The 13915-nt window shown below is 41.0% G+C and overlaps 1 protein-coding gene across 3 annotated transcripts; it reads left to right on the top strand.

The window, feature by feature from the left end:
- Nucleotides 1-3950: 3950 nt before the first annotated feature.
- On the top strand, nucleotides 3951-12732 carry LOC111959056 (V-type proton ATPase subunit C 1-A). 3 transcript variants are annotated; one of them, XM_023980469.3, is made up of 13 exons: nucleotides 3951-4063; nucleotides 4451-4639; nucleotides 6758-6825; nucleotides 9790-9875; nucleotides 10350-10444; nucleotides 10665-10756; nucleotides 10949-11047; nucleotides 11142-11210; nucleotides 11389-11481; nucleotides 11548-11641; nucleotides 11857-11954; nucleotides 12123-12249; nucleotides 12487-12732. In XM_023980469.3, exons 2-13 carry the CDS (start codon nucleotides 4508-4510, stop codon nucleotides 12580-12582), a joined length of 1149 nt encoding a protein of 382 aa, XP_023836237.1. In that variant the 5' UTR covers nucleotides 3951-4063; nucleotides 4451-4507; the 3' UTR covers nucleotides 12583-12732. The 3 variants fall into 3 exon arrangements, with proteins under 3 accessions (XP_023836237.1, XP_023836239.1, XP_023836238.1); XM_023980471.3 differs by having other exon boundaries at nucleotides 3971-4063; nucleotides 4533-4639; XM_023980470.3 differs by having other exon boundaries at nucleotides 3974-4063; nucleotides 4479-4639.
- Nucleotides 12733-13915: the final 1183 nt, after the last annotated feature.

The following is a 13915-nucleotide window of genomic DNA, read 5'->3' as shown; positions in this document are numbered from 1 at the left end:
AAGTTTTGCTTCCCTCTGAAGACGCAAAGGAGTATATTACCCACAGATGAATTTACACGCCACCCTTCTTGCCTATTGGTGGAGAAGGATGTCTATTTCAAATTGGAAAAATCAATGAATTTAGTTTCAGACAGGGGGACTGGGTACCTGCAAATTGACTCATTTGACAGTTTTTTTTATCTACCTGTTGACTGTTGTCTCAATGATAACTTGGTTATGTAGGTAATGTTAAATTTTGTTGTGATGTATTTAAAAAAATATATGTTTTTTACAGAAAATGGGATTCATAGAGTAGTTTAGTGTAGTCATCAGGGATCTGTCTGAACAGCCATCCAGACTATCCTAAAACTTGCTTCTCCTGCAGCCATAAACCTATGCTGCTCTCTGCGTACAGAGATTGTATGCGTTTACATTGTGGTATGGGCTATGATCACCTTTTGAAGTTAGTCATGGTTCCTAAGGCTTAGACACACCACCAGCATACCACACATAACGGGTTTCACAAGTGGTGTTTATCAGTTGATAGGCTAAATGCATGTGAGAATGAAAATAGCACTTAATGAAATTGTATATTCTGGGAACTGTTTTTAAAATATTATATTTAGAATATATAAAAACAGGCTACTGTTATTGTACCCTTTCTTATTTTCATACACGTTGTCTTACAGGAATCCATATCAGCTGTCTTGTTTTGTGGTCAATGTCCATTTTCAGCAACCACAGTAGATGTCCACAGTACATGTTCCTTTGGTCAAAATTGGAGGCATCCAGGGCGGAAACAATGAACGTTGAAATGAAATATATGGATAACTGTCTCTTTTTGCATTACAATTCAAACATTACATTGCAATTCAAACTGTAATAATGTACATGTTTTTTTTTATAGCTAAGAACAATTATGATACTAATATTATTGGTCCCATATTATCCTCAATTGGCCCTGATCACTTTGTATTTAGCCTGCAAAGGACCAAATATGATTTAAATTCCTTATTATATAATGATGGAGTAAGTTTAGGACATGCACTTAGCTCCTATGAATAGCCACCGGTACATAGCTTATGTGCAAAGTCCAAACCCACACATGTGGCCTGTTTATCTTAGATAGACGGTGGTTAGAGGAGTGTGAACTCATAATGTCAGATGAGCTATGGGTATTGGTAAGGGAAAAATACACAATGGTTCTGTTTGTTATGCTCAAACATAAATGTTTCTTGGCCAATTGTCAAGACTTGAGAGCGAAAGTTTATCCTATGGACCAGAACACAAAAGAATCTGTTCCGAGCTTTGTGTCTGTTCTCCAAGACTGTAGATGAGGGTATGCATTGAGTCTAATCATAATCACACATAGCATCTAAAGTGGCTTCCAGAAAAACATAATGTTTAATTTCATTGTTGTGATCATAATAGCCCGGGACACTGAGCATACTTGCTGTCGTAGTGTGTACCGCCCACAGTGAGTGAAAACACTCCAGTGGCGTGCATTGTGCAACTGGAATTCTCATTTGCAAACCGGGGCCAGATTACATCAAAATATCACCCCACTGAAGCCCAGATTATTTACACAGAGTTATTTAGTATGACCAACAGCCAATCGATATGAACACAATTACTGTTGCATGAGCAAACACCACATATTTTACACACAATGAAAGCTCCATGTTCTTTCATCAGAGGACTCTATGGATTGTGATAATAAATCATAGTGGAACTTAAAATAATCAATAAGCAATGTATGTTATTGTTCCTACAAAAGGGAAACCTATTTGTGTAATTAGTATCCATCTTATTTGCCTTTACAAATCACTACACCTCCAACAAAAATACAATAGTGACATTTGAGGACAAATTAAGGTATTCCTCACAGTTCTTAGATAGTGTTATGTTACACTGCAACAAAGCACAATGTCACAAGACTAGTGAACGTGGTGGAAAACTCAATTCTTCATTGAATAACTGGCATCACAGTGGTTGTCTAAGCGCATGTCCTTTGGTAGGTCAAGTGAATCACTCCATTCTTTGTTGTGTAGAAGAGGTATGGGGAGGTTGAAATGGCTAAATCTAAATMAATATAGTCAATCATCAGTCTCTGAATTATACAATGGGTCTTGATCTAGTACTTGTTTCTAATGCTGTGAGTTGCACCATGGTGTTTCAGCCTTACGCATTTGCCAAAGAATGTTGATAAGTAAAACTACCTCTACACAGACCTTTTCTCCAAGCTGAATTTTGAGCAGGGTCAAATACAAACTGTGTAAATCCAGTCAGAGAATTTGACCACATTAAATAAAAGTTACTGCATTCCGCTAATTTACTATAAAATACCAATATTCTATTCTATTTCATTCTATATATAAAAAGTGTTTTACAGGTTACTCTGAACTCTGAATAAACACATTCAAAAGGAAACTGTAAAAGCACACTGGTATCCCTCTCTTCTCAAGTCTCTAATATTTTCCTGAAGTCAATTAGTCTGATTCTGGACTCGAGCCTTGGACATGTTGGCCTTGTAACACTAGTATCAGAGAGGTCGACAAATAGACCCAATCTGCCACTGAAACAATAATACAAAATAATGCTTATCTCACACAATTTCCCTCTTTAAAACCTTCCACCCACTTTCTGCCCTAGGCAGTCCATAATAATTCAGACATACTAGATTAGATTTACTGTAATGTCCCTCAGAAGGCTCAGAATAACTAGCTGGGGAAATAGAACTAACCTGAATACAGTGAACGAAACTGAGGACACTACATGGATCTTGAAAGTTTGTACACAGTAGAAGGAATGTGTAGTTGTATATTATTTTGTAATTTACAGTTTAATTGTAGTAAGATGTATTGTCAGTGTCATGGTCACTCAAACTAATGTGTAAAAGTTCAAACATGTGATATGTAAAGTTAAGCACAGTATACAAGGCATTCGAACTAGAGGGAGCATGTGACACATGTTTTTGTTGATAGGACTCAACAACAAACTTGGTGCTCTATTTTTGTGTAATGCTTTGGATGTATTAAACCATGTAACTGAGATGGGAATGTTAGAGAATGTTGACATCCATCTTTGAAATACACAAAGTTACAGCAATGACCTTCATCCATAGGTTTTTCAGAAATCTCACACTGTATGACTAACTTGTATTAGAGGCAATTTTTGTTGAGGACACACTTAATACCTCTCCTCACATCATCATCCCCACTCAATGACCCAGACCCAGTCTGTGTGTCTGTAGCCCAAATGAGACAGTGATTACAGTGCACGTGCCCAGACATGTCCCTGTAGACTGGTCTGCGGCCAACAGTGGGCAGCCCACCCTGGTCCCTGGCCTGTTGTTTGATCTGAGGGGTTGGCTGGTCGGATGGCTCCAGCCAGACCAGGCATTGTATCCCAAACAATGCACCCCAGACCTACTGAACTATAAACATGTCCCTTTGTACGGTTTTCCTTGAATTCTGAGCAGGGAGACACCCAGAGTCAGGAAACGGCTGGACTCCTGTCCAAATTGAGAACGTCTACACCCCAAATTACAGCTGACTGGACATTTGAGATTGTCTGTGTCCTCTCTCCCCTTCCCTCTCCCTCTCTCCCCTTACCTCTCCCTCTCCCTCTCCCCCCTTCCCTCTCCCTCTCTAACCTTCCCTCTCCCCCTTCCCTCTCCCTCTCTCCCTCTCTCCCCTTCCCTCTCTCTCCCTCTCCAACCTGTAGCCCCACAAGAAGTACAGTACATTCTTGAGGGGATCATGCAATTCCAATTCAATGGTTAAAATTACTCATTGTAAAAGTATTTGTGTAAAAAAAAATCATCCTACTCTGTTTTGAAATGTCCATGCTGTAGTACCTCCTCCAAACCAGCTGAGGTCGTCTGTCAAATGACGTGACGCCAAAAAGTCCCCCTCCCCCACGAGAGGCCTTTCTGTTCCTCATCAGATCAGCTGACTTGAATGTGATGCTGCTGGAAAGACCTCTAGGATTAGGATTTGATTGGCAATTATGAATATTAAACCATAGGAATTGTACGGTAGTAATTAATTAGTGTTCGAATAGTTTTGTCATTAGATCTCAGGTAAGAAATGGGAAAACTGTCTTTAGTTTTTTACTGTAAATCTCGATATCATGTGATACCAGCTAGCTAGCTATGGGTCATGTTTCAATCAACTGAGAATGTCACTTGCAGTACCGTTAGTGAGGTTTAGCTAACGTTAGCAACTTTTGATGTAAAGCATTTGAAGACAAATATCCTTTATCTTGCATGCTAGCTAACCAGATATATCAGCAGCACGTAGATAAGACAGGTTTGGGAAGACAGATTGATTAAATAGCAGTCAATGTTGTCTTGCTATCATTTAGCTACTGATGTATCAACATGAAATAGAGAATAACGTTGGGATTGATAATACTGTGCTACAAATTAAGTCCTGTTGAACAAGTACAATTTTTTATTGTCTTACAGCACCCATCTCTGTGCATTTCGTTTTGAGCCTGTAGTCATCAGTGTATAGCTGTAACCATGACAGAGTTCTGGTTGATCTCAGCTCCTGGAGAGAAGACCTGCCAGCAGACATGGGACCAGATGATGGTGGCCACCACGCGCAACAACAACCTGTCCACCAACAACAAGTTCAACATCCCAGACCTCAAGGTTAGCCTGCAGTAGTAGCCATAGATAGTAGCTACTCCATTACCATACTAACTTGTAGGGCTGGGCAATATATCGTGAATACCGGTACAGAGCCACATACCGGTATGGACTTTTACAATACCATCTATAACAATATGTTGACAGTGCTAAATAAATAACAAGTTACTAGTTTTCTCAGAGTTTGGTTGAGTATAAAATAATCACAATGGAGAAAGCCCATGCAAATAGTATGAGTGGCCATTTGATTAGCTGTTCAGGAGTCTTATGGCTTGGGGGTAGAAGCTGTTTAAAAGTCTCTTGGACCTAGACTTGGCGCACCGGTACCGCTTGTCGTGCGGTAGCAGAGAGAACAGTCTATAACTAGTGTGGCTGGAGTCTTTGACTATTCTTTGAGTTTTCCTCTGACACCGCCTGGTATAGAGGTCCTGGATGGCAGGAAAGTTGGCCCCGGTGATGTACTGGGCCGTTCGCACTACCCTCTGTAGTGCCTTGCGGTCAGAGGCCGAGCAGTTGCCATACCAGGCAGTGATGGAACCAGTCAGGATGCTCTCGATGGTGCAGCTGTAGAACCTTTTGAGGATCTGAGGACCCATGCCCAATCTTTTCAGTCTCCTGATGGGGAATAGGTTTTGTTGTGCCCTCTTCACGACTGTCTTGGTGTGCTTGGACCATGTTAGTTTGTTGGTGATGTGGACGCCAAGGAACTTGAAGCTCTCAACCTGCTCCACTACAGCCCCGTCGATGAGAATGGGGGCGTGCTTGGTCTTTCTTTTCCTGTAGTCCACAATCATCTCCTTTGTCTTGATCACGTTGACGGAGAGGTTGTTGTCCTTGCACCACACGGTCAGGTCTATGACCTCCTCCCTATAGGCTGTCTCATCGTTGTCTGTGATCAGGCCTACCACTGTTGTGTCATCAGCAAACTTAATGATGGTGTTGGAGTCATGCCTGGCTGTGCAGTCATGAGTGAACAGGGAGTACAGGAGGGGACTGAGAACGCACCCCTGAGGGGCCCCCGTGTTGAGGATCAGCGTGGCGGATGTGTTGCTACCTACCCTTACCACCTGGGGGCAGCCCGCCAGGAAGTCCAGGATCCAGTTGCAGAGGGAGGTGTTTAGTCCCAGGGTTCTTAGCTTAGTGATGAGCTTTGAGGGTACTATGGTGTTGAACGCTGAGCTGTAGTCAATGAATAGCATTCTCACATAGGTGTTCCTTTTGTCCAGGTGGGAAAGGGCAGTGTGGAGTGCAATAGAGATGCCCTCCCAGGCCCACCCATGGCTGTGCCCCTGCCCGGTCATGTGAAATACATAGATTAGGGCCTAATTTATTTATTTCAGTTGACTGATTTTCTTATATGAACTGTAACTCAGTAAAATCTTTGAAATTGTTGCATGTTGTGTTAATATTTTTGTTCATTATACTTACTAGCCCGTCTACATTCCTATAAGGAACAAGGCTTCCACAAAACATTTCCATAGTGTACTCGCAAATGAAATCATATTCCCCATATTACTTCAAAAGCAACGATAGAGAAATAAGTATTGTTCACTCACTTCTCCCAAGAAGTGATCTGTTAATAATGCTATGGGTCAAAGCTTTCTCCTTTCATTACTCCAGAAGTGCCATCCATCCAAAATGATTCAATGGCCATTACATTTCAGGGAAAGTATCCAGAGTTCCTAGAGGATGGTTGATGGTTATCCTCTGTGACCCTACTGACCCCTTTGCCACTTGGGGTACATGGCACGCGACGGAACATTTTGCAACACATGAAGGGGTCCTGACAAAAGCGCCGCCATCCAAAGCACACGGGCCCCTGAATGTCACTGCTGGGTGACTGACTCTCAGATGTCACTGAGAAAACAAAATACAGGCAGGCAGCACAACCAGACCCCCTAACCTCAGGACTCTCATCCAGTCTTTGACCTAGTTTGAGTTGGCCCTCGTTTGATCAAAGGCCCTCAAAGCAACATTTAGGCCTCTGGTATCAAGCCAATGAAACCAATGCACTCACCCCACCTATAAAATGGGCTCACCCTGGGTATATGATGGTAGGGGAAATACTGTTCGAATCAAAGCTTTGACACGTTTGTCCTTTTGTCCTTTTTGCATTAACAGGTGGGGACGCTAGATGTGTTAGTTGGGCTGTCAGATGACCTGGCCAAACTGGACTCCTTTATTGAAGGGTAGGCTTTTTACTACACTGCAATTTCCCCTTTCAACATTAAGTATCACTTCAGGATTACTGTACAAAATATCAAATTCATTACTATGTATATAGCTTGTCCATTGTGAATGTGTTGTGATAGACATATTATTTTTGTCAAAGTACCTGTGATGTCTTCGGAGTCCAGTCAATTCTCTAATCCCTCCGTGGCACTAACCTTGCTACATTAAGGAATTTCACACCAACGTGAGGCTAGCAGGCCCACAGACTAAAGTTAGCAATTTACAGTTTGGTGACACACCAGCATCTCTTTACTCAGTCATATTTATCGCTCATGACTTGTGTGCTACTGTTGGTTTGAAGTTATTTATAATCCTTGGAAAACCTTGAAGTCCAAAAATTCACACATACTAAGCAAGCCCTGCTTCCTCTGTAGACATTGACTCTCAAAAAATGTCAACATCAGCAACCCAGTTACCTCTCATAGGGCAATATCAGCCTTGTTTTGGAACTCATCTGTAGGAAATATGAAGATGAGAAAGCCAAAGTAACACCTTTACAGACTGATTTTGGATTTTCTTAATCTGAAAGCGTTTTTAGGTGTCATTTGTCTAGACAAACAAGCCTGAGTCTTATTGACATCAAGCATACTGTCATTGCATGGAATTTAGTTTTTCTCCATCATTCACTGATCGCACATCAATTGGAATGTAATCATATCAAGTATTATCCACATAATTTTGGTTCAGTGAAGGCAACTACAGTGCTAAAAAAAATAAAAATAAAATAGTTGTGTGAGAAACAGATTGTAAATAGTTAATTAATGATCAGTTAATTAACTGTTAATGATCAGTTAACCAACTGATTAATTGGTTATCAAGAAATGGTTGATAACCAATTATCCTTAGTAGGCCTACAGGTCCATTTTCCATTTAAAAGGTCTTTCATCAGTATACTGTATAATGTGCACAGTTGTTAGTCTGGTGCTGTAGATTAAAAGTATTTAGTCAGCCACCAATTGTGCAAGTTCTCCCACTTAAAAAGATGAGAGAGGCCTGTAATTTTCATCATAGGTACACTTCAACTATGACAGACATGAGAAAAAATCCAGAAAATCACATTGTAGGATTTTTAATGAATTTATTTGCAAATTATGGTGGAAAATAAGTATTTGGTCAATAACAAAAGTTTATCTCAATACTTTGTTATATACCCTTTGTTGGCAATGACCAGAGTCAAACGAGGTCTTCACAAGGTTTTCACACACTGGTGTGGTATTTTGGCCCATTCCTCCATGCAGATCTCCTCTAGAGCAGTGATGTTTTGGGGCTGTTGCTGGGCAACACGGACTTTCAACTCCCTCCAAAGATTTTCTATGGGTTTGAGATCTGGAGACTGGCAAAGCCACTCCAGGACCTTGAAATGCTTCTTACAAAGCCACTCCTTCGTTGCCCGGGCGGTGTGTTTGGGATCATTGTCATGCTGAAAGACCCAGCCACGTTTCATCTTCAATGCCCTTGCTGATGGAAGGAGGTTTTCACTCAAAATCTCACGATACATGGCCCTTTCATTCTTTCCTTTACACGGATCAGTCGTTCTGGTCCCTTTGCAGAAAAAACAGCCCCAAAGCATGATGTTTCCACCCCCATGCTTCACAGTAGGTATGGTGTTCTTTGGATGCAACTCAGCATTCTTTGTCCTCCAAACACGACGAGTTGAGTATTTACCAAAAAGTTATATTTTGGTTTCATCTGACCATATGACATTCTCCCAATCTTCTTCTGGATCATCCAAATGCTCTCTAGCAAACTTCAGACGGGCCTGGACATGTATGGCTTAAGCAGGGGGACACGTCTGGCACTGCAGGATTTGAGTCCCTGGCGGCGTAGTGTGTTACTGATGGTAGGCTTTGTTACTTTGGTCCCAGCTCTCTGCAGGTCATTCACTAGGTCCCCCCGTGTGGTTCTGGGATTTTTGCTCATCGTTCTTGTGATCATTTTGACCCCACGGGGTGAGATCTTGCGTGGAGCCCCAGATCGAGGGAGATTATCAGTGGTCTTGTATGTCTTCCATTTCCTAATAATTGCTCTGATTTCTTCAAACCAAGCTGCTTACCTATTGCAGATTCAGTCTTCCCAGCCTGGTGCAGGTCTACAATTTTGTTTCTGGTGTCCTTTGACAGCTCTTTGGTCTTGGCCATAGTGGAGTTTGGAGTGTGACTGTTTGAGGTTGTGGACAGGTATTTTTATACTGATACAAGTTCAAACAGGTGCCATTAATACAGGTAACGAGTGGAGGACAGAGGAGCCTCTTAAAGAAGAAGTTACAGGTCTGTGAGAGCCAGAAATCTTGCTTGTTTGTAGGTGACCAAATACTTATTTTCCACCATAATTTGCAAATAAATTCATTAAAAATCCTACAATGTGATTTTCTGGATTTTCTTTTCTAATTTTGTCTGTCATAGTTGAAGTGTACCTATGATGAAAATTACAGGCCTTTCTCATCTTTTTAAGTGGGAGAACTTGCACAATTGGTGGCTGACTACATACTTTTTTGCCCCACTGTATATAAACACTCATACCCTGACCAATTACAGTCTGCTTAGACTTTGATGTTTTGAGCAGAGTGCTATATTTAAGCAATAAGGCCCGAGGAGGTGTGGTATATAGCCAATATACCACGGCTAAGGGCTGTTCTTACGCACGACGCAACACGGAGTGCCTGGATATAGCCCTTAGCCATGGTATATTGGCCATATATCACAAACCCCCGAGGTGCCTTATTGCTATTATAAATTGTTTACCAATGTAATTAGAGCAGTAAAAATAACTGTTTTGTCATACCCGTGGTATACGGTCTGATATACCATGGCTGTCATCCAATCAGCATTCAGGGCTCGAACCACCAGGTTTATAATCCCATTTTGATGTGAGGGCTTGCTGACTGCAGCCTGATTGTGTGAATGTCTCCTGGCTGTTTACAGTGTGGTGAAGAAGGTGTCTCAGTACATGGCTGATGTTTTGGAGGACAGCCGAGACAAAGTCCAGGAGAACCTGCTGGCCAACGGAGGTACTTATCATCACATACAAGTTACTCATATGAAAACAATACAGGTAGTTATCACATACAAGATACTGGTATGAAAACAATGGAGGCAGTTATTATCGCAGAAATATAATTACTAGAACAGCCATTCCCATTCAAGTTAGTCATTCTATTTCTATCATTATCATCACATACAAGTTACTCATATTAAAACAATGGAGGACATTGGAGATTAGCTAGTTAGTTATCATCACATACAAAGGACTCCTGAAAAACAATGAATCCAGGAAGTGTGCTTCTGCCTCTGCTGTGCACATTGATTGACTAAGCAATTATCCTTATAAACTGTTGTTAATACTGAATACTAAGGAATTACCAGCACATTTAGAAATGGTTGATTAGAGTATCTTGCAATTACCCATAAAGCCATGCATCATAATGTAAAAACGTCATTCTAACAAGTCCTTTTCTCAATAACAATGCCTTGATTCCCTCTAGTGGATCTGGTGACCTACATCACACGGTTTCAGTGGGACATGGCCAAGTACCCCATCAAGCAGTCACTGAAGAACATCTCTGATATCATATCCAAGGCAAGTCTTTCTCCTACCCTCCTCATCTGATTCTCTTGATAATTAGCTAGACGGAGACCCTTTTTTATAACTGTCATGTAGTCATGATTTTGATAGTATATTTCAATGGTATCAATCAACTGTATTTTTACTACCTCTTGAGTAAATTTGTTGTTAAACACTGTGCGCACAGTTTTTACGTGGGTCGTATTCTGAGTACTTGACCTCTTCCTCTCTACAGCAAGTAAGCCAGATTGACAACGACCTGAAGGCCAGAGCGTCTGCCTACAACAACCTGAAAGGGAACCTGCAGAATCTGGAGAGGAAGAATGCGTGAGTCAAGTTTTTTGCTCGAAGACCTGACTATATTTACCCCTGTTCTAATCTATGCCTTCAGTGAGAATTATATTTGAACCAGTGTTGTTGAGGAAAAGTCTTCCAATGCATATTTGCTTTGTTCAATTGTTTCTTTCAACATTGTTTACATTATCATTAATATATCATACAATACCATGTTGTCTGTAGGGGGAGCCTGCTGACCAGGAGTCTGGCTGACATTGTCAAGAAGGAGGACTTTGTGATTGACTCTGAGTATCTGATCACTATGCTGGTGGTTGTACCAAAGTAAGTACAACTTTTTCCCAGTTTACAACAGTGTCATATTTAAACTTTTTTTTACAACACCTGTTTGCTGTCTAACAATTCCGGATCCTTCTAGGACGAGTTATGCTGACTGGCAGAAGACCTATGAAACGTTGTCTGAAATGGTGGTACCCCGATCCACTAAGTAAGTATATAGGAGATTCAGAGCCCATGGTGAATGCATGTTAAAATAACTACTTCAGTACATAGTCTCTTCAATCCATATCTTTCATATCTCTTTTAGTATTTTCTGCTCAGGAAGTGATTTCATTGTGAGTCCATCATGCCTGTTTGACTGTGTTCTGTTTGTCCCATTATTACAGCCTGCTGTTTGAGGACCATGACAGTGGTCTGTTCAGCGTCACCCTATTCAGGAAGGCCATTGATGACTTCAGACACAAGGCCAGAGAGAACAAGTAAGACACAAATATACACATACACACACTCTTCTATGTATGTAATTCTCTTGTTGTTTCTATCAGGTACACAGTCAGGGACTTCCAGTACAACGAGCAGGAGATGAATGCGGACAAAGAGGAGATGACACGTCTCTCCACAGACAAGAAGAAGCAGTTTGTAAGTCATATGACTYYYAATYTGATGCCTGACCAAGGTATATGTGACCYAAARGTTACACTYTAAAGAAATGTTTCATTYCAAGTACACTTAGTGTTCGGACATCCCTGCAACCATTCTGGGATGGGTTGGGRGGGTGAAACTATTGGACAGTYCTAGCTACACAGTGGGGTGGATGGAGCCTCTAACCCTAAGTGTTATTTTCCCTCTGTCAGGGGCCCCTGGTGCGATGGCTGAAAGTGAACTTCAGTGAGGCCTTCATCGCATGGATTCACATCAAGGCTCTGAGGGTCTTTGTGGAGTCTGTCTTAAGGTATGACGATCACACTGTACTAACAGTCGTCCAATTGTTAGATGTTTGTTGTGAGRGACAAGATGCTTGTAGTGACAAGAAGTCAACCTGAATACAAATAAAAWWTCTAACTGACTGCGTGCTGTGCCTGCTGTTAGTGATTTAACTGCTCTGCCCATGCTCCCACAGATATGGGCTGCCRGTGAACTTCCAGGCCATGCTGCTCCAGCCCAACAAGAAGAACATGAAGAAACTGAGGGAGGTTCTCAATGACCTATACAAACACCTGGACAGCAGCGCTGCAGCTGTCATCGATGTGAGTAATTAGACGTGATCTACCCGTTGTGTCCAGATGAATACTTGTTCTATCMTTGTAGTAATGGGGCATTGTGATGCCAAACACATGTTGTGTATTAAAAATTCTGGTACATTAGCTAAATGAGATTTGATATTGTCTGGTTCAGCAGACCTGTTAGACAACCACATTATCCCTGTCGTGTTAATGTTATTTWCCACGTAAGCTAATGGTCTGTGTTTCTTTATTCCCTTGTAGTCTGCCATGGATATCCCTGGTCTGAACCTGAGCCAGCAGGAGTACTACCCTTATGTTTACTACAAGATAGACTGRAACCTGCTGGACTTTAAATAGATTTTCACTGTACCTGACCCRTCTGTTCTGTCTTGTCTTTATGCTGAGTACACACTAACTTGTGTTTTCCCGTAAATTTTTCTCCCAGTCTTGCTCTTTTCTCCGTTCTCTGCCCTGCTATCTCCTCTCCTCTCTAATCRTCCTCTCCTCATGTCTGGGTGATACTGTTTATCCTTGCTCTCCTCAGATGTGCATGCTCATTCCTTGTGGTTTAAAGCACTTAAAGTGACCCCCTCCATCTGTACAAACTGAGGACAAACAATGGCTTGATGTTTATTTTGTTGGTTTTGTTTACAGATTTTTGGAAAACAGCATAATCAAAGTACACAGTATTTAAAGGCCCTGTGCAGTCAACTGTGATTTCCTGTGTTTTATATATATTTCCACTGAGGTTGGAACGATATTGTGGAATAAGGCCATTTTAGCCTGTTTTGGTGGGATGGAGTTTTGGCCTGACTGGTGACAAATTAATGAATAAACCAATATGAAAGTGTTCCAAACCTCTCTGCCAATAACAGCTAGTTTTCAGTTTTTCCATCTCCAATCCAAAACAGTCCTAGTCATATTCTTGCTTGAGAAATTGCTCTTGCTAAAACGCTATTTTCTGTTACTTTTTTAACATTTTAATTTTAAAAAATCACAGTATTTAACTGTTACCCAGAAATTTGATGTTGCAATAAACCGGCTGCATTGGGCCTTTATGTGCTGAAACTGATAAGATCTCTAAATATCTATTTATGGTAGTTTAAGCATTTTCAATCATTCCACATCTGTGTTGTGCATATTGATAGCTACATCTTTGAGTGGTACTATTCATAGATACTTGTATATGTGACCAATTTGTTCTTTTACCTGCACATCCAAGCATATCTGGTACGTGTTCATGAGATATTGGTTCACCTTGGCAACAAATAGTGTTACAAAGATGCTATATTTGTGTGTTATCTGATGTTGTGTATATTTGATGTTAAAAGAGATATATATGTATGTGTAAGCATTATGTATGCTATGAATAGATAAAACAGTCAATATGAAGAAAATGGTCTGTATTTTGTCTGTGATTGGGGTTAGCGTTTGTCTGTGTTGGTAGGCTATATTGGTAGGTAAGGTTGTAAACATTACATATTGACAACATATTACAATGAACGGCCCGGCAGGAATCTTCCACGCTTACAGTTGTGTGAGAGAAAGAGAGTGAGTCATGCTTGGTCTCTGCAGAACTAAGTGCAGGGTAGTTAGAGGAAGTTCCTCCATAGAGAAGTAGGAATGTACATAACCCTTAAGAAATCCCTGCCTTCAAACATTAATATGAGGAATTAAATATGAATAMAAA

Source organism: Salvelinus sp. IW2-2015, linkage group LG35, assembly GCF_002910315.2.
Source record: "Salvelinus sp. IW2-2015 linkage group LG35, ASM291031v2, whole genome shotgun sequence".
Taxonomy (NCBI): Eukaryota; Metazoa; Chordata; class Actinopteri; order Salmoniformes; family Salmonidae; genus Salvelinus; species Salvelinus sp. IW2-2015.
The sequence above is the reverse complement of the archived record's forward strand: the minus strand, read 5'-3'. Positions and strand labels throughout refer to the sequence as shown.